We start from the raw sequence: 20,902 nt of genomic DNA on the forward strand, positions 1-20,902 counted from the left end.
AGAATCTGCCTTCCAGGCCCGATGAAGAACTAGCGTTTCAGGACCTGACACCTGCAGCAGCCCTCGCTGCCGTTTAAAGCCCTCGGCAGCAGAGAGACACACAGAAGAGAGGTACAAGCAGCGGATGTTAACATTTCCCCATCGTACGCACAGCAAGTTCCCAGGAAGCGCCCGGATTGGTTTGTCCCTGAAATGACGCAGGTCTGGGAAGTCAGCATGAGGATTCTGGCCCCTACCTCGCTAAGCCAGGACAGTTAGATGGAGATGTACCACCTAAGTCTGCCTGGGAAGGTTTCCTTTGTAGCAGAGCTCTTCTCAGTGGAACAGCCCAAATCTCCGATAAAAGTCGACGCCTCTCACTCTGCTTCGGCACCGTACTGCGGCCATTTGATGCCAGCTGGAAGGAGAACGGCTGCAGAGCGATAAGAGGATTGCAGGCCGCCGGGACAGAGAGAGGTGGGGTCTAGCAAACACTAGCCAAACCGCTCCCAGACTCAGACCACAGGCCAGGAGATAACTTTGCTACAGAACTTCTTGCAAGAAGACTCTCTGGAGAGGGATCACTTACTGCTCACCACCTCCTCAGGGACGCCAGGGAGCTCTGGCTCCTTTCTGTCTACTATGCTCCCAATGCAGGTTTCCCTCCATTGGCTCCCACAGCGAGGTGTCGAGTCTGGAGTCTCACGCAGACCTAAATTGTCTGGGCTCAGGGGAGGAGCCTTCTGGCGTTGACTGTGCATGTGCTTTCTGGTGACACTCCTGTTTCATTCACCGTTTAGCAGCCAGGGCTGTGGTTGGGATCAAAAATCTGGCAATTTACCTCCTCGGGCTTTCGCCAGACCACAGCACAGAGTCCGTCCTATAGAGGAAGATCCTGAGTCCAAAAAGTAACCATGAAAACCCTTCACATCATCCATGGAAATGTGCAAACGGTGACTCGGGGGCAGCTGCTGGGGAGGGACAGGCTGGGAAATCTTTACCCTGCCCGGCCGAGCCTCCCAGAGCATCACACGGGGTAGCATGAAATGCAGAGCTCAGCAACGCTTCAGAACCAGCGTCTTTAGGTGGCGCAAAGAACAAGGCTTCAGGAGCTCAGGCGCTGTCTCGTCATCTCCCCGTCTGTCTGCGTCCGTCTGTTGTCTCTTGTCTTACACGTAGATTGTCGGCTCTTTGGGGCACAGACGGCTTTTTTGTCCTCTTTGTACCGCGCCTGGCACAGTCGGGTCGTGGGCCATGCCTGGGGCTCCTAAGGACTCCGATACATGCAGTAAATCAGGTTGTCAGCACAGGGGGGCACACAGGCCAGGTCTGAAGCAGAGATCACTTACCATGAGCCTTCTCACTCAAGTCAGAGAAGCAGGGGGCCTTTCACCATCTACGCTGGACTGATCCCTTTACGACTGTCACAAGCAGCCCTCTCTGCACTTCTCCAGCCGGGTCATGGGGGCACGTCTCAGTGCTCTGCAAACCTGCAGGAAGCCTCACGAGCCCCCTGGAAGCAGTGAGGCAATATCACCACCCCCACTGCAGTCAGGGGCCCACTGAGGGAAGGCTCGAAGCTCGACTGTCAGAGCGCCCTCAGCCCCTCTGCAAATCAGCCCTGCCCCCAGGTCACCTCCCCCTCCCCTGCTCCTTTCGCAGGCCTCGCTTCCAGACGGTGGTATCTTATTTGGCAGTCTTACTTTTCCTCCCTTAAAATCAGCTGCAGCCGTGGCTTCTCTTTGCGATCTGAAGCAGCCGAAGTCCTCCCCACCACGGGCTTGCAGAGCAGCTCGGTGATGAGGTCTCGTAAAGAAGCCGACCATCTGCCTGGCGCTGGGTGCTCCCAAGTCGCGGGAGCTGACGGGGCGGGCTCGGTTGCGATGGCTCCCGGAGGCAGACACCTGCAGCACGAGCGTCTCCGCTCGGCAAATGCCATCTGACACGCGTACTGACGCATTCGTCTCCATGTCAGAAGCCTCGCAGCGGAGCTCGTGACCAGCTCGCAGGGCCCGCTTACAGACAGCACCTCGTCGCGTAGCACGGATCGCAGCTCGGCGGGACCATGAGGCTCAGCCGGGCCGCTGGCACCAAGGGGAGTGGGGCCTTTCCCTGAATGCGCAAGACAGACAAATTCCTTTAAAAATGAGCTGGCTGGGAGCTGCCGCTCTGCAAGGAGCTCTGTCCTCTCAGCCAAAGTCCAAGCCTAGAAAAGCTAAGGAGCCATTTAACGAGCAATCGCACGCTAAACCCAGAGGTGAAGGGAACGGCCAAAGGCAACGAGCATCAGACGCTCAGCGTCCTTTCCACAGACCGAGCGCTAGAACTGGGGGGCCACCCCGCTGCAAGGGCCGATCCCGTCGGCTGCCACAACTCCACTTAGCAAGGGAGCAGGGAGCAGAGTGGCGAGAGGTACCTGAGCTTGGGCCGGGGTTATTGGAAGCAGTGGGACAAGCCGAGGGCCAGGTGAGCTCTGAGCGGGGGTCCCAAGACAGGCAATGACTCAGCAGCACCTGCCGCCATAGCAATCAAGGGGAAACGAATCACAGGGCTGGGGTGTCAATTGTTGCGGCTTCATTTGGAGCTGGACAAACCCCCTCCTACCCCATTCATCTTAAAGCGGCAGCGTCCTGGCCTATTGCTGCACAGCGATGGCGCTTGCATGCCAGTTTATATAGGAAATCTGGCGCCAGCCACTGGATTTCAAGCGCAGAATCACGCCGTGTATCATCCCAAACACGTCACGATCACAGCGACTACCATCCAGCAGCAAGGCCAACCTTCCCCACTTCAGTGCGAAGTACAACGGAAGCACCTTTAAGTGGTACGTTACCACAAATCGCCGTGTTTCGCAGAGATGGATGCAGCTTCAGCAAGATCCATTTTGGGATCTTTCCAAACCTTCCCTTCTGTGCCAACCGCAGGAGCCTGTTCTGAGAAAGCTGGAGTCTGTACCCTGGTGCCTTACTCAACGTGCTTGACAAGCCATGCCCACGCCCTACGACAGCTGGTGCCAGTCGGTCTGTATCTCAGTAGTGCCTAGAGACCACAACTGCGATCAGGCCCCATTGTATGGGGCACACAGTAAGAGACAGGTCCTGCCCCGAACAGCTTACAGGCTAAATAAACATAACAGGCAGGAGAAAGAGGCACAGAGAGGGGACATGACTTGGTGGTTACTCCAGTGATTTCGCTGGAGCGATGCGGATTTCCACAAGCTGAGGATCTGGCCCCCTAGTTGAATTCCTAACTCACCCACTTCCTGCAAGAGGGTTGGCTTGTTAAAGAAAACCCCGAGACGATCCAATTCAGCTCAAAACTTGGGTTCCTCCCTGAGGACTGCTCAGCCCACACACAATATCCTCTCTGTCTCTCTACAGAGCCACTCCCTCTTTCCTTACGTCCATCTGGGTAGGGTACTGAACCGCCTGCCTCAACGAGACAGCAAAACCCGCATAACCCTTTCCAGGCAGGATCTCCCCGCTAACTAGGTGGGTGTTTCATGTAAACATTTCCAGCCTTTGCAAAAGCATCAAATGGTTGGGGTGACTAGTGGGATGCCACGGGAGCCTCCACAAATTGGGCCAGTTTGCCATTGCCTCTCGTAATGGTAACGTTGGGACCGGAGGATGAAAAGGTGCCATGTGCTTACCTGAGACTCCTGCCGTACGTTGGCCTCCTCCCCTTCCTTCTCAACCTCTTCCTTGCTCGGTGACCTGGATACAAATTTGTTTTTGTTCACAGATTCCTCCACCAGCTTTTTTTCCGACTCTTTCATTATTTCCAGGGTCTCTTGCGTCGTGTTGCTGTTAGACATCGTCAGTGCAGTGCAGTGCAGCGATGGGCACCTGCAGGAGGAGAGGAGATGGGGCAGAGAGAGGGGAGTCAGGATGACGGGAGAGATCCAAGTCACAGCTTGGCCTCCTGGACAATTCGCTCACAATTTGCCCCATGGGATGGCCCTGCTCCCTCTGTAGCTCAAATGCCCCCAGGGACATCCCTGTGATACTTCCCGTGCAGCGATTCCCCTCGGTGCGAGTAAGAGCACCCGGGATTCATGCCCAACTTGCTGTCACCAGCTGGTTCCATACCCCCCCCCCCCCGATGCAGTCCCATTTTGCCAACAGCATGCACAAGCCAGAAACTTGCCGACTGCTGGAGCAGAAGCTGTGGGGTTCTCTGTAACTGAGAAGATGGAGCCAGGCTCGAATTAAGACAACCCTGGGCATGCCTAGGGGCACTTCAAAGCCCAACCCCTATTCTGTGGCTCCTGTCCCACCCCTATTCTGTGGCTCGTGCCCCACCCTCATTCCATGGCTCTGCCCCCCCCATCATGTAACAGCAGCAGCAGCGGCCAGACACACGTGTTGTCTTCTAAACAGGTAAGGAGCCCAATCCCACCACTCCAGACCTCTAGGCAGACTAAGTTCTGCCCCAGAGGAAGGACTCCACCTCCACCCAGCCAAGCAGAGGGCTGTGTGGCAGGGATCCCTGCTGACGCCACCCAGCAGAGCTACGATGGGGGTGACGGCAGAGAAGGTGTGCCCCCCAGAGCCTCGTCTGCTGAGGCAGCGTCCCCCAGAGCAGCGGCTCTGAATGAAAGCTAAGATGCTGATGTAACCACATGATTCCAGGTGGCTGGGCCTGTACTGCTTAAACCTTAATCCAGCACTGACTGGAGGCATGAATCCCTTGACGTCCAGAGGATCACCCTTAGAGGCCTCCAATACACACAACCCCACTCGGTCCACCCAGACACGCACCACCTACGCTGTAGAACACCATAATCGGTGTGGATGGACGCTAGGCAAACCGGCTTTATTTCACTCATCGCCATTTACTGCAGCGATTCCATGAAGGTGCAAACACACTTTCGACAGATGTGTCATTTTGCTGGCAACTTCGCAAGGTGCACTGAGGGTAAACTGAAATGCCACTAATGCAAAGCATACCCCATGGCCTAGTGGATAGCGAGCGGGACGCAAGAGACCTCGATTCAATTCCTGGCTCTGTCACTGGCCTGTTGGGTGAGTCACTTAAAAATCACTTAGTCGCCCCGCACCTCAGTTTCCCCATCTGTAAAATAGGGACAATGATACTCACCTTCTTTGTAAAGTGCTTTGCGAGCTATGGACCAAAAGAGCCAGGTGTGATTATTAGTATTAATATACCGTTAGGTGGAGATTTAATTTTCCTGCCTGCTTAAACTTTCTCAAGAGATCAGTTCAGAAAGTCGTCTCTGAACTTGCAGTTTGGAAGAGACCAGAGGCAGCATGGGCAGGGCCCAGTGTATTCCAAAGCCACGTCGCCCCCTTTCCTGCTGAGTTTGCTACAGACGCTTCTGATTGACAACAACAGTTTCTAGCCCATATGGTTGCAAAGAAACCCTTTCAAAGTTGAACAGAATCTAAACTTGACGCGGTGACATCTGCCTGAGACTGCAGACAGCCTGAAGCAACAGAACTGATGGAAGACTGTAATGATTCCAGTCATCAAAATAGAGGTTAATTCTGAAACCTAATAACGGCAATGTAAGTCAACTTTGTGAAATGGGTAGGTAATGAAGCTTCAGAGCAAGTAACTTGAACAGGCTTCTTCTAAGGACGACAATGCTTCTGAAATACTGTGGCTGCATTTGCAGTATACGGCCTGATATCTGTCCTACTGATATACTGGAAGGGGATATATAAATGAGAATGCACAGAACGTGTCTGCACTGGGACTGAGCCTGCTTGAATACAAAAAGCCTAGATTTAACACCTAAAGAGCTCTGTGCAGCTAGAAGGGTGGTCTCTTTCACCAGCGGAAGATGGTCCAGGAAAAGACATTACCTCACCCACTTTGTCTCTCTAATATCCTCGGACCAACGTGGCTCCACCACCACTTGAAAAACCTAAAAATATGTAAGCTTAGAAACTGGATGCACAGCTGACTGGATGCTTTGGCAGAACGTGCCTGAAAAAGAGTCAAACACAACCAAGATTTATTGACTGTGGGCTCTGCACGGGAATTGATAATATTCACTGGCTAATTCAGCCTCGTTCCACTTTAATTTGTAGCCCTGCTGAACATGGAACACAGGTTTCACTTTTATTGCAGCTACTGGCCTGGCAATACCAATCATTTAAATACTAATCACTAGTCTGAGTCCAGGAACAATTTCCACGTCCCAAGCCCAGGACGGAGAGCATTTTACTCCCGTTATTTATTTATGCAGGAGGTGTGGGAGGTTCTAAATTAACATGCTAATACAGCTTTCATTTCATAGCTACCCTCCCCTACTACTGTCACATTTACTGGTTCAAATTCATTCTGGGGGATACTGGGGAAAGGAATCTGACCATCAGGACAATGGCCATTTTACATGCAGGCTCCTGTTGAGTTTGGCGCTGGGTGAAAACACTGAAAGATAACTGCTGATCCTTCTGGCAAACGCAGGCCAGAAATCCAGAGGCAAAGGTTTCAGGAATTCATATGCAATGGAAGCTCTCTGTGAACCATAGACGTGTAGGACTGGAAGGGACCTCATAGGCCATTTAGTCCAATCCTCTGCACTCAAGGCAGGATTATGGAATAACTAGACCTTCTCTGACAGGTGTTTGTCTAACCTGTTCTTAAAAACCTCTGATGAGGGAGATTCCACAACCTCTCCAGGCAATTTGTTCCAGTGCTTAACCACAGACAGTTAGGAAGTTTTTCTTAATGTCCAACCTAAGCCTCCCTTGCTGCAGTTTAAGCCCGTTGCTTCTTGTCTTACCCTCAGAGGTTAAGGGAAACAATTTTTTTGTCCTTTTCTTTGTAATAAGCTTTTATGTACTTGAAAACTGTTATAATCTCTCTCTCTCCCCGCCCCCCGTCTTCTCTTCTCCAGACTAAACAAACCCAGGTTTTCAATCTTCCCTCCCAGGTCACATTTTCTAGACCTTTAATCATTTTTGTTGCTCTCCTCTGGACTTTCTCCAGTTTGTCCACCTCTTTCCTGAAATGTGGCGCCCAGAACTGGATGCAATATTCTGACTGAGGCCCAATCAACGTGGAGTAGAGCGGAAGAACTACTTCTCATGTCCCAGAATGACGCTCACTTTTTTTTGCAACAGTCTTCACTCATATTTAGCTTGTGATCCACTATGACCCCCAGATCCCTTTCCGCAGGACTCCTTCCTAGGCAGTCATTTCCCATTTTGTACGTGTGCAACTGATTGTTCCTTCCTAAGGGGAGCACTTTGCATTTGTCCTTATTGAAGTTCATCCTATTTACCTCAGACCCTTTCTCCAGTTTGTCCAGATCATTTTGAATTTTAATCCTCTCCTCCAAAGCACTTGCAGTCCCTCCCGGCTTGGTATCATCTGCAAACGTTACCAATGTACTCTCTAGGCCATTATCTAAACCACTGATGAAGATATTGAACAGAACCAGACCTAGGACTGATCCCCAGGGGACCCCACTTGTTATGGCCTTCCAGCTTGACTGTGAACCACTGGTAACTACTCTCTGGGAATGGTTTTCCAATGCGATTACAGGCTAGGACCTTGACAGAGAAACTCTAGGCTTGCATGCAAAACTAGGAGCATCATTTATTATTAATTATCTGTACATAGTAGCACCCAATTGACATCGAGGCCACACTGCGTTAGGCACTCCACACATGCGGTTTGTCTCCACTGCAATCTGAGGGTCAGTGCAGCTTGGGTAGACATACCTGCCCATAGATGCAGCAGCAGGGACTTCTGCAGCGATCAGCAACTCAAGTGCATACCTAGGTCTGGGTGGCTCCTACAGCATCACATCTACACTGCTGTTTTTAGCCACATAAAGCTAGGTTGGGTACGTTTACCTGTAATCAGCTGGGCCTGCAGCAGAGATACACCCACACAAAGGGTGGGATAGAGGAAGAATTAGTATTGCAGGGTTTGGGGGTTTTTGAGATACAGGATTAAAATGCCAGCTTGATCCACTTGGCTGCCAGTGCAGTGGTTTCCAGACCATGCAATTCCAGGAAAAACCTCCATGTGCCATGAGCTCTGTAGCACTCCAAGGCAAGCCAAGCCAAGCTCTCTGGCTGGACCTTAAGAACCAAAGTGACCAAGTAACCAAGGGCAAACGTGCTCCAGTCGGGTCCTAAGTCAGTTCCAACCTTGTCCCTGATTTGTACCCATGTCTGTTTCAGAATCGAAGTTGCTACGTACTAGAGCACAAGCGAAATGGCATGACCGAAACTGGGGTGTGCTGAAACCTGTAAGCTACCACTTTACATTCCAGGGGTTTCCTGATCCTCCTTGCACAGTCCGTCTGCAAAGAGCCAGCTTACAGCAAAGGGGAGTGATTGGGCCTCTCTGTTTTAGGGAGCAGCCTGCTTCGTCGCACACTGTTTCTGGGTTCGTGTGTGTTAGAATTCTGAATTTGAAGAAAGAAGTCAGGTTACGTTGCAACCTTCTAGTGACTGTAAATTGCCCCCTTTTCACCGGCCCCTGACAGCCTTTTGCAAGAACGCAGAATTGCCCAGGCACAGATCTGCCCCTGCCATGCCTCACTCCCCCCCGGAGCGTCTTCTTGGGAAAACAAAGGAAGGTAGCAGGAGAGGCAGGCTGCTGCGGAAGGGATTGAACCTTCCTGACTGCTGCATGCACAGTATCACCAATTATGTTACGTGGCTGACGTCTCCATCTCTGGCTCTGGATGTTAAGATGGGCACTAAGGAGATGCTGAGGGGAAAGCCAAGGCACCTGTGATCACCGAGAAAGTAAACAGTCCCAGAGGCCACGGCCTTGTTGTGGTTGGGTTCATTTCGAAGCAGAAAGGCGACAAAAAAACCCACCAGCAATCCCATAAGCAACTTTCTAGGCAGCGTGCCAAAGAGTGGCAAAGTGAGGATTCCTGAGTTCAGCTAAGGTTCTCTCCGCCCTGAGAGGCAGCAGTGGAATAAGTCACTAACAGAGATCCCAGCACACGTCTAATGCCATGTCCTCTGCAGCCAGCTAGTTGGCACCAGCTCTGCACAGCCCAGGCGATCAATTCTCAGCCTGGGGCAAAGCTCTCGGGCGCAATCTGTCGTTCCGGCCAGCGAACAGCCACTACCACAGGCCGAGGCAGAAGAGGGTCTGAGAGGAATCTGGAAAACGTACTGCAGGCTCCCAGCCGAGGGACCTGCACACAACTCACACGTGTCCATGAGGAGCCGTTCGGGTCTGACCTTCCCATGAGGGGCACAGGCTGGAGGTGAGGCCTGCCTGAGCCTGCTGTTATCTACGAGTATTAAAGAGACACCCTTTTTGCATAGGCTGGATTGGTAACACAACAAGGAGTACAACAGTCTGACACCAGCTTCCTTTGGCAGGTGTCACCTGGAGGAGATGGTTCCCTCAGGTGTTTTCCTCCTGCTGGAAGGTTCCAACAGCCCAAGGGCATTTGCTCAAAAGAACAGACTGGGTATCCAAAGCGACGGCTATGCTAGGCGAGCTGTGCCGTCACAGCCCAGGCTTGATAACGGACGGACTGTGCCCAGCTCAGCCAGAGCCCCTCCTTCCACCAACTATGCTTCAATGTTATTTGCTTTCCAAGCTCAATGTCCTTCCACGGGAGCTGGAATTCTGTTGGGGTCGCATGCACCTAGGAACCGAGCACACCACCTCCGGAGCACTGGGCTGCACAGTCAGCATGCTTGAGCTGGAAAACACGCAGGGAGAGGGTGGCTCTTTGATCCGAAGGGGCAGTTTAGAGGTCAGGACTCTGCAGTGGCAAAAGGAGACCTCCTGGGCAGCTTGGCTGGATATTCTGTAGCCTGGCACTTTATTTCCCAGGGGAAACATCTGCACTAAAATACGCAAGCAAATAGTCTGCAAAAGTCACCCCACTGCGACAGAACCGTCTCCCCCCACCAGCACTGTATTCAGGTGAAGGACAAGGGGGAGGAATCTTGGCCCATTTGTATCAGAGGGAGGAGAGAGTCTGCTACATACGTCTCATTCACAAAAGACCCGCATGATTATAGCCATTAACTATACCAAAAAAACCAACCTCCACCCCAAAACCCGCGTCCTCTAGCATCTCTCCTCTGCATACTGATTCAAAGCAGAGACATTGTGTTCCGCTGGTGCTTCTCATTAAAGGCTCTTGTAGAAGAGGTTTCCTTTCTGTGTGAATGAATCAGCCCCGCTCCCCCAGGACACGCGTGGGAGGCAGCGTAGGAGGTGGCTGACATGATCCGCTGTGACAACCAGCGACTTGCGGAGAAAGTGAAAGTTCGCAGGGCTGGGGGTGGGATGGGGAGCGGGGGGGGGGGGAGGGGGAGGGGAGGGGCGGTGCTGAGCTGCTCCTCACAAGGGATGAAATGATTACGTAGATACATCATCAGGGAAGCCACAAAATCTGGGTCAGGAGAGAAAACAATGAGCAGCAGGAGGAGAGGGAGCTGCTGTCAAATTTTCAGTTTGGGTTTGGGAGCTGGCAGGGTAAGCAGGCCAGCTAAGGCAGCAGCACGGTCCTTCATGCATGCCTGTTTGGGGTGGGGGAGGTGCACATCTACAGATACTGCCCCCCTCCCTAAGACAGGAATAAACTCCATCCCCTCTTACAGTTAGTAATGTCCTGCCAGTCCCTGCTGCTGCTCACCAGGGGTTCTCTGAGCACTTTGCCAACGCCAATAAACTACATTCAATCCATGCCAAAGAACCACCTCCCATGGGAGGCAGGCCCAGTCTGATTCTCATTTAACATGGGGGGAAACTGAGGCACAAAAGTCGCGTGACTTCCCTCACATTGTCACACAGCAAGTCAGTGACAGAGCCAGGCTCTCCCAGCCCCTTGCTCTGAACGTTAAACCAGGGCAGAAGGGATGTGAATCAGAAAGAAGTACTTCAGCATTTACTAGTTTGGAGGGGCCCGGTTTGCAGGGAGTGGCAGGAGATCACATGTAAGTGGGATCAGTTAGACTTGTTTCTTACTGGATTTACAGTGATGGGTTCACATCAGATCCTGTAAGTTACTTCATGGCTGGAAACTTGCCTGGTTTCCTTGTCCCGGGCCAGGAACGTGGTAATAGGGCGATTTTAGGGAACTCCAATATCTCAGCAGATTTCAGTTTACAGCATCGAATACTGAACTGTTCAGTGCAATCCTGCTTCTGCATGTTGCATCTGTCCAACAGCCTTCAATGCTTTCCAGAACAAACGCAAAGAGGAATCAAGTGCTGTAGGGGCGAAACATTGCCAAAGGAGATGGGGAAAAAGGCATAGTTCAGGCAGAGACACAGCAGGAGGTGGCAAAGGAGAAGGCTCTCACATCCAGGCTGCAGAAAGGAACAGAGAGATGGCTTGATGCCAGATGTCGGCTAGAGGACCAGACAGCGGGGACTCCACTGCAGGAAGGTAAAAAGCCCGACGGAAAGTCGGGCTTGTCCCCTTAACCATGGAATGTCCCTCTGCTCTGGAGTGCGGCATCTTGGATTCTCCATTGCTTTCGGGCCAATGCAGTAAGCTGGCCAGGCCATTCAGCACACTTCTCCTGCATGCACGGTTTCAAAGCCATGCTTAACCAGGTTTCAAAAACTGAACTCATGCACGCAAGATTAGCCAGTTGTTATTTTCAAAGGATCAAGTAGATCTTAACATGTGGTGGCAGGGGGTGGAGGGATCTTTCCAGGGCTTTTAACTCCTATCTCTCTTCTGTGTTACTCTTGTAATTATTTTTGCCTTCACAGGCCCGTTACGGACGAGCAGAGCCCATTCTTCACACCCAGACCTAGCCTACGCTGCTGGCTGTGTGGTAGGAAAATGTTGTTTCCAGAACAGACAGGACTGTAGCCACCAGATGCCAAGGAGAAAGCCTGGTACTTCTGTAAGAATAGCTGCTTTGGCTAACCAGGAAATAAAAACACATCCCTTTAAAACGGGATACTTGGAAATAAAACAGAGCCAGCCGTTCTTTTGGAAGACCCAAAATGCTCAGAAATATGCAACCCACATGCCAGCAGCTTATGCACACATGCCAGCCCAAGCAAGCAGGCAATCAAAAAGTTGGTTCTGAAGCCTGATCAGTCGGGCTGTAAGAGTTTGTTCATCCAAAGGCAGCTCTGCTAGGGAAACTGATGCCCAACTGCAATGAGAAAAAAAAAAAACTCCATCAAACCTTAAGAGAGACAAGAGAGAGGGAAAAATCTCCTCCTTTGCCCCAGTATGTTATTTCATAGCTCTATATAAGGCTTTGGTATTAATGTCGCATATCGCTGAATAAATACACCCTGCAAGGTTAAATGACGACATTCTCCCGTTCTGCTTGCTCATTGGCCTCCGGGTCGGCCAATCTGAACCACGGCTCCATGGCAACAGGCTCTAGCACCATGAGCAACTCGACAAGTTTTTTTTTATTTAGCTGTTTTAAAAAAAAAAAAACCAAAACCAGAAACTGCTGCAAATGTCTGTCATGTAACAGTTTGCACAGGAAGGAGGCGGCAGCAGAGAGACCCACAGCACGCTGCAAATCTGAGGCACTGGAAAAGCATCTGTTCCACTGGCGAATGTGCTGCCCGCCGCTGAAAGCTGGGTTTAGCAACAGCAATATTAGCACTATTTCACTGCATATGGGAATTTTCAGTTTCCCCACACTGCAGCCACTGGTAAAGCTTTCACTGTGGTAAAATTCAACTAGAACGTGCATCAAGAGGCTGTTCTGGAGAAGCGCTGTCCTCAGGCGGCTGTGGCACCTGATCGTAAAGGGCTCATCCCCAGCCCTCTGTACAAATCAAGCCTTATTTGGGCAGCACAACGTACCAGGAAACCACTGAAGCAAGAGCTTGAAAGCTAATGAGAGAAGTGCCCTTATAAGACTCCTTTTCTGTCCCATCCGCCCGTCTTCCTTCCTTAAAAAGGAAGGAGAGTTTCCACCAACAGGGAGCGGGGTTGGATGAAGGAAGACTATCCCACTACATTAGAAAGCTTCGGAGCATCGTTCTGAAAGAAGGCAAACGCCCCGGCTGTCTCAGTGCAAAGCTTTGGAAAAATGACCTATTTGGTGACATAGCCAGGATTTTCTCCACCTCTTCCCCTCCACATCTCCTGAACCCCTCTCCTTGTTCTTTTACAGATGTTTGAAAACGAGCTCTTTCTCTGACAGCTCGTGTGCCCGGTAAAACGGTGGAGGCCAGATGTCCTCCACAGCACAGGTCCTGTTACTTAATCGTCGCTTTAAGTCTTAATGTGCCTCATGACGACAAAGGTGGACACTCTGGAAATTATACTGCAGAGGGTTACGGCTTCAGGTGGCAGAATGAGCCGCAGGGGGTGGAGGGCGGCTTGTTATATAAGTGCCTATAGAAATCACAAGTGAGGGATGGGAAATGCAGCTGATCTAAGACATCTGGGAAGAGATTTTAGCTTTCCATGAGAAGTCAATAGGTGTCCAGCATCCACTGAGAGGAGCCATAAGTTAGATATCATGCGAGCGTATTGGGGATCAGATTTTCTATTCCCCAACAGTAGTTTCTACGTCTCCTTCATCAAAGGGGAGCACTCATGAGACTTCACATATCCCAAGCTCCACTGTTCCATCTTTCTCACCAATGATGCTACCGTGGACGGGGGAAATCTTATTTACTTACACAATGCAGGCCTTGCTCCTCTTTAGTGCAAAGCCTCGATCTGAGCAAAGCAGCCTCACTGGCCCCTCTACAGACCCTACGTTTGCTGCTTACGCTGCGGAGGGGGCAGGAAGCAATGGGGAGCTAGATGTGACCCAAGAGGACATGCTCATTTCTAATGGCTGTGTTCCTTTGTGTAACACGTAGGACATCCGACTCCCAAATTACTGGATGGCCACAAAGGCATTACACACTGCTCGGGTAACAGAGAAACCAGCCTCCAGCCAACCACGTGGTGGCTGGGCCCCCCATCTAGGGATGCTTACCAGCATTTAACCCTTCAATACCCAGGGTTGTCAGCAATCTCCCCTCCCAGGAGTTCATTCTGTACCAGGAAATTCAGTGTCTTTCCACCCACGAAGAGTTAATCTGAAGTGACTGGCTGACAGAACGCATAAGACTCTGAACCTCCAAGCCCCTACAAAAATGTTACAGCTGCACAGTTACATTAAGCAGAGCCCTGCTTCCTTTCATCTAGCAAGCTGGGGCACATCTTGAATCCATCTTTGTACAGAGGCAGAAGAGATGAGCTGTGATAACATTACTCTGGGGAGAGAGGACAGAGCAGTCGCTCTTCCCGATGCCAGCATGCGACTGCCGATAGTCCGACTATGCCCCACAGGGCAGTCCTCTTCCACAGGCGTAAATTGCCTGCTTAATTAATTAGCACAACAACCAGGGATGAGGTGCATTATGGGAAGTGCCAAAATTATTGCCACGATGGCTCTTCCTGGTTACATGTTAAACACGTGGGTTTGTATTACTTGGAATAACTCAAGTGATGTAATTTTATGAAAATAAACTATTTCTGTTACCTGGATCAATACAAGCACTAAGAATCAGGACGGATGTCAACTTGCTGCTCATGTAATCCATACTCTGACATTCCCAGCAGCACGACTGCTAAAAGACTCTTCTTGTGATACACAGACATCAACTGGGCCACAACCATAGAGGGGTTTGGTACTTGAGCACAAGGGGGAACCAATAAATATTGAGCACAGTTGTCCTGTGGGCTAATGAATGTCAACATTTGGTAGCCCATCAATTCACAGCCAACCACGTATCGGATGGAACAACAGTTTAACCAAGTTACTCTCTATTGCACTTGTTCAGAGTCTGTCATCCTGTGAATTGTAAAAGCTTCTGAGGAAGTGGCCGGGGAGCTTGGCACAAACCACGGTGCCTGGACCTACATGTGTTTTCAAAAGGATATTTTAAAACAGAGATGAGCTGCATGAGTTAAACAGCGGATTGCAAACTCCCCAGAGCAGGAATCAAGTCTCACAGGTGTGCAAAATACCTTACCCTGTTAGGAGCTGTATAAATATATAATAACGATTATTCCCTTGCTGGAAAATAAACAGCAGCAAGTATACAATGCATGTACTGAATCGTTACCTTCATTGCCACAAAATAAATATTTTTTCAAAGCTATTTAAAGTACGTCTACACTGCTAAAAAAGATCCGCCTCAGCAAATCTCAGTGCCTGGGTCAACTGACTCAGACTCATGCTACAGGGCTAAAAATAGCAGTGTAGATGTTCCCGCTCGGGCTGGTCCCTGGGCATTCAGACCCACCCTCTCATCAGGTTTCAGAGCCCGGGCTCCAGCCCTAGCGGAAAGGTCTTCACTGCTCTTTGTAGCCCTGTAGTGCAAGCCGTTGACCTGGGCTCTGAGACTCGCTGCCACGGGTCTTTTTTTGCCGTGTAGACGTACCCTTAGACACGGGTTACTGCTGCTGTTCATTTCACGGTCAACTCATAAAAACGCGAGGCATGCAGGGAGCGTGCAGAAAAGCAGCGAAGCCATCTCAAGCTGCAAATTCATCAGCCCTCGCAAGACAAGCAGCGTCAGGCTTGGACGGCATGTGGATGGGACCCCTCCCCCGACTTAGGCAGGCAGAAGCTCTGTAGGGAAAGGTGGAGGTGCTCCTCCCTTTGGGTCAGCATTATCCATTTTATCACTGATAACACTGTGCAAAACCGCAGGACCCCACATGGTGTGGGAGGCTGCTGGAGCTGTCAACCTTCGGCTATCGATCTAAGTTTTTCTCTCGTGTCCGTCACTGCTATCTGAACACTAAGACAGACTCAAGGATCTGAGCGCATGCAGTCATACGAGTTCCCATGGTGCTTTTCACAGGGTGTAAAATTCCAAATTCTGCAACTCCATTCTTGTTCCTCTAATTCCCCTGCAGTTTTCAACTCAATGCTGGCTCCTTTGTCACTTCCTGTCCCGAACGGTCATTGCGGTATTCCCGTACACCTGCACCCAGCTTACCTTCCAGAGGGGGCTGCATTTCAGTGGCAAGACAATTCCCTTGAATATCTTTGTTTTTAAACTAAGGGCTGGAGAAAAGACGACAGGCGCGGAGGAGCACATGGTTTGGACAGACACATCCTTCAGGGAAGGGTTTATTCAAGAGATACACTACTGCCTAGTAAATAGGAAAGAATAGAGGTTGGTAAAGTACAGGTAGGAACTGAAGAGAAACAATCAAACAAGAGCCCCATTCAATTACATCACATCAAGGCAGATAACTACATATTGACAACTTTTCTAAATGCTTGTATACAAATGCAAGAAGTCAAAATGCTAAGATGGGTGAACCCGAGTGCCTGGTATTAAATGAGGATATTGATAAAACAGGCTTCACAAAAACTTGGTGGACCAATGATAATCAATGGGAGACGATAACACCAGGGTACAATATATATAGGAATGACAGAGCAGATTGCCTGGGTGGGGGAGTGACACTACCTGTGAAAGAAAGCAGAGGATGGAGATGGATGGCAGGAGAGAGATCACTTATGTTCTTATGGTCATAGAGTAAAATACAGTAAAAATCTTAAATGGATCAAACTGTGCCACAGAACCTCTATGGACAGAAATCCCCTGCTTGAATAATTCGAGTGCAGCAATAGGAGCGTACTGCTGACCACCTGACCAGGATGGTGACAGTGATTCTGAAATGCTCAGGGAGATTAGAGAGGCTACAAAAACAGGCACCCAGTAGTAATGGGAGATTTCAACTATCACCCAGTTGACTGGGAAAATGTCACCCCAGAACAGGAGGCAGAAGAGAATTTCTAGACACTGCTTCTTGGAGCAGCCACCCCTGGGACCCACAAGGGGAGAGGCAGTTCTTGATTTAGTTCTAAGTGGCGCACAGGAAGTGAATGTAGCTGAACCGCTCAGTGATCACGACCATAATGTAATTACATTTAACATCCTTGTAGGGGGGAAATACCAGAAGAACCCCCCACAGTAGTGTTTCACTTCAAAAAGGGGAACAGCACAAAACTGAGGAAGCCAGGTAAAGAGAAATTAAAAGGAGCAATCACAAGAGTGAAACACCTGCAAGCTGCATGGAACCTAAAAATGCTCTCGTGGCTCCACAGAGTAAAAGAGGTGGCTGGAGACAAAAAGACATCCTGGAAATACTGGAAGTCAAACCCTACTGAGGAAAATAGAAAGGACCTTAAGCTCTGGCAACTCAGGTATAATTAGGGAGGCCAAAAATTTTTTTTGAAGAGCAACTAGCAAAAGACACACAAACTAAGAGCAAAACTTTTTTTCCCCAAGTACATCAGAAGCAGGAAGCCGGCCAAACAACCAGTGGGACGATCAAGATGCTAAAGGAGCACTCAAGAAAGACGAGGCTGTTGCGGAGAAACTAAGTGAATTCATTTGCTGGTCTTCATGGCTGAGGATGTGAGGGAGATTCCCACACCTGAGCCATTCCTTTTCGGTGACAAATCTGAGGAACCGTCCCAGACTGAGGCGTCAGTAGAGGAGGTTTTGCTAAATTAAACAGTAATAAGTCACCAGGACCACATGGGATTCACCCGAGAGTTCTGCAAGAACTCAAATGTGAAACTGCAGAACTCCTAACTGTGCTATGTGATCTATTGCTTCAATCAACCTCTGGCAGATAGCGAATGTGATGCCGATTTTTACAAAAAAGTAAAAGAGGCGATCGTGGCAATTACAGGCAGGTAAGACTCTCTTCAGTACCAGGCAAACCGGTTGAAACTACAGTAAAGAACAGAATTATCCGACCCACAGATGAACGTGATGCGGTGAGGAAGAGCCAATACGGCTTTTGTAAAGGGAACTCGTGCCTCACCAACCTATTGGAATTCTTTGAGAGCGTCAACAGACATGTGGAAAAGGGTGAGCCACTGGATACAGAGTACTTGGACTATCTGAAAGCCTTTGACAAGGTCCCTCCCCAAAGGCTCTTAAGCAAAGCAAGGAATCATGGGATAGAGGGGAGGTCCTCCCATGGATCAGTAACTGGTTAAAAGATAGGAAACAAAGGGTATGAATAAAAGGTCAGTTTTCACAATGGAGAGAGGTAAATAGCAGGGTCCTCCAAGGATCTGTACGGGGACCTCTGCTGTTCAACATATTCATAAACGATCTGGAAAAAGGGGAAACAGTGAGGCGGCAAAATTTGCAGATGATACAAAATTACTCAAAACAGTTAAATCCAAAGCAGCCTGCGAAGCGCTACAAAGGGATCTCACAAAACTGGGTGACCGGGCACCACAATGGCAGATGAAATTCAATGTCGGTAATGCACATTGGAGAATATTATCTCAAAACACATGCAAAATGACGGGGTCTAAATGAGTTCTCTCTCAAGACAGAGATCTTGGCGCAATTGTGGGTATTTCTTTGAAAACATCTCCTCAATGTGCAACTCCAATCAAAAAAATCTAACAGAATGTTAGGAACCATTAGGAAGGGGGTAGGGAATAAGACAGAAAATATCACAATGCCACTATACAAATCCCGCACCTTGAATACTGCGCGCAGTTCTGGTCGACCCCTCTCAAAAAAGACACATTAGAACTGGGAAAAGTACATAGAAGAGCAGCAAAAATGATTAGGGGCATGGAACAGCTTCCATGTGAAGAGAGATTAAAAAGACAGGAACTGTTCATATTAGAAGAGATACAGCTAAGGGGCGATACGATAGAGGTCTATCAAATCATGAATGCTGTGGAGAAATGTAGAAGGTGGCATCATTTATCCCTCAAATAACATAGGAACCAGGGATCAGCCAAAGAAATGAATAGGCAGCAGGTTTTAACTAAACACAAGGAAGTCCTTCTTCACACAACGCACAGTCGACCTGTGGAACTCACTGCTGAGGGACACTGTGAAGGCCAAAAGTATAACTGGTTTCACAAAAGAATTAGATCAGTTCATGGGGGATAGGACCGTCAATGGCTAATAGCCTAGATGGTCAGGGGCGCAACCCCATGTTCTCGGTGTCCCTAAACCTCTGGCTGCCAGAAGCTGGGACTGGATGACAAGGGATGGATCACTCGATAAATTGCTTTGTTCTGTTCACTCCCTCTTAAGCATCTGGCAGAGGCCATGGCCAGAGACAGGATACTGGGTGAGATGGACCACTGTATGGCCATTCTTATGTTCTGATCTCGCAAAGTGTTTGGGAGATCCTGCTGGATGGGAGAAGGTGCCATGTCAGTGCGAGATTATTATTTCGATGGGATTAAGACGTGTACTAACCATCCTGTCGCATGCCTGAAAATAGCCACTGCCGTGCTAACCTGGCTGTGGGAGAGGAGAGGACATTGCAGCGAGGCAGCATTCGAGAGTGAGATGGCTGACGATGACAGGCAGGGACTCGAGCCATTTCCATGCCCCAGAACCAGAACCCGAGCTTGGCTTTTAGCAGATAGAAACTCAGCCAAACTCACAATAAAACGACACCTCTGCCGTTCTGCTCATGTGCGGGGGGGTGGGGGGGGGAGAGGTCGGCCAGCATCCCCCGTTTTTCTTCCCACAGCCCCAGATGGAAGGCTAGGGCTGGCAGGCGGTCCCCATTGAGAAGTTTGCAGCTCCTGCAGTGGCCAGGGTGGGGGGTGTCCCTGTGTTTCCTCCCTTAAGGAAGGCGTGTGCTGCTCCCCAACCCAAGCATGGTCTGGGCCGTCAGGCAAACACTGCTCCATTGCACTGCCTTTCCTGTTCAGTTCACAAGGTGCAACTTACATCCCGAAAGCCAGGTCAGGATCTGGCCCTGTATTGCTGGGTCTAGGGAAATGAGGCTGGTGCACATTTTAAGCCTAATTGCAGTCTGGCTAGCTTTGCCCCCACAATGTTTTTGGGTGGGGCAGGGAAGCGACTTATCTCCAGGCTGAATTTGTACTTTATAAACCTCCATGAATAATGCAGGGATAACATCTACCTTCTGATGCCTAAAATGGTCTCAAGTGTGAACACAGTATTTAGCTTGACAAAGTGCCATTTAAATATAGGCCTCTGAACAATAGAGCTCTTCTACCAAAGCACGGCAGCTTGTACTGGCTCGGTCACAGATTTCAAAGCACCTGGATTCTTCCAGAGCCGTGAAACACCTTCCTTTATTAAGTATTGAGCAACAACAAGAAATAATCATCCAGAATCTTAACATCAAACCCGACTTTAAACCCAGAGGCTCCATGAAAAGCAGAGCCAGATGCAAACTCCCTCTTAGCAGACCCTGTTGGTTCCCTCACAGCAGGATGGACAGACATCAGGAAATAGGCTCAAAGAGGGAATAGAACAACCTGGCACATACAACGCAATTTACTCGTCCCTTCATATCTGTGTTCCCTTTCCTGCTACTGCCACAGTCGAGCTCACACTGCTCTGCTCACCCCACCCGAGGACATCACAGCCTGTCTCAGTGGAAATGGCTGTCGTCACTGTGAGATCAAAGGGAGGGGATGAGCTGACAGGGAAATCCCATTTCCAAACATGAATCTTTGATTTATAGCACGAGTGGCAGGAAGATTCGCATGCGAAAAAGGTAGCTGGGATACAGGATCAGCTGTGATGCATTCCGAGCGCCCAGCTCTCCAGGCTCCAAATTGCCTGAGCTACCTACAGACCGGCCTCTCAAACGCCCCTTGTATTAGTCCCCAACTTACCTGCGCTCCACACAAATACGGTGCTCCCCTCACTTTTAGTGCTCAAAATTGTTAGACTCATTAAACTGTGGCACGGACGAGATTTTCACAAGCACAATCGACCAGTCAAGCATCTCACTCCCAATGAAAGCCAGTACGATTTGGGGCTTGACTCCCACTGGTGGCTTTGATAACCTCTCCCACGTGCATTTTGTCTTAAGCACCACAAACCATAAGCAACTTAACATGGTGGGGTGGGGGTGCATAAGCCTGACCAGTAACATCCCTGCTGAAAATCCATTCCAAAAGGTACCTGGTAGCCAGCGACATGACATAGCTTTCACTTGCTGTCAAAGCGGAGCG

At 49.9% G+C, this 20,902-nt stretch overlaps 1 protein-coding gene across 11 annotated transcripts in view; it reads right to left on the reverse strand.

The window, feature by feature from the left end:
- R3HDM2 (R3H domain containing 2) overlaps window positions 1–20,902 on the reverse strand; it is a 115,133-nt gene that overhangs the window by 45,141 nt on the left and 49,090 nt on the right. For all 11 annotated transcript variants that reach the window (XM_044994699.1, XM_044994698.1, XM_044994696.1 and 8 more), the window contains one exon: window positions 3,632–3,827. In XM_044994699.1, the coding sequence (XP_044850634.1) occupies window positions 3,632–3,796 (165 nt within the window). In that variant the 5' untranslated portion in view covers window positions 3,797–3,827. Of the gene's footprint in view, window positions 1–3,631; window positions 3,828–20,902 lie in introns of those variants that run through there.

Source organism: Mauremys mutica, chromosome 20 (genome assembly GCF_020497125.1).
Source record: "Mauremys mutica isolate MM-2020 ecotype Southern chromosome 20, ASM2049712v1, whole genome shotgun sequence".
NCBI classification, from domain to species: Eukaryota; Metazoa; Chordata; order Testudines; family Geoemydidae; genus Mauremys; species Mauremys mutica.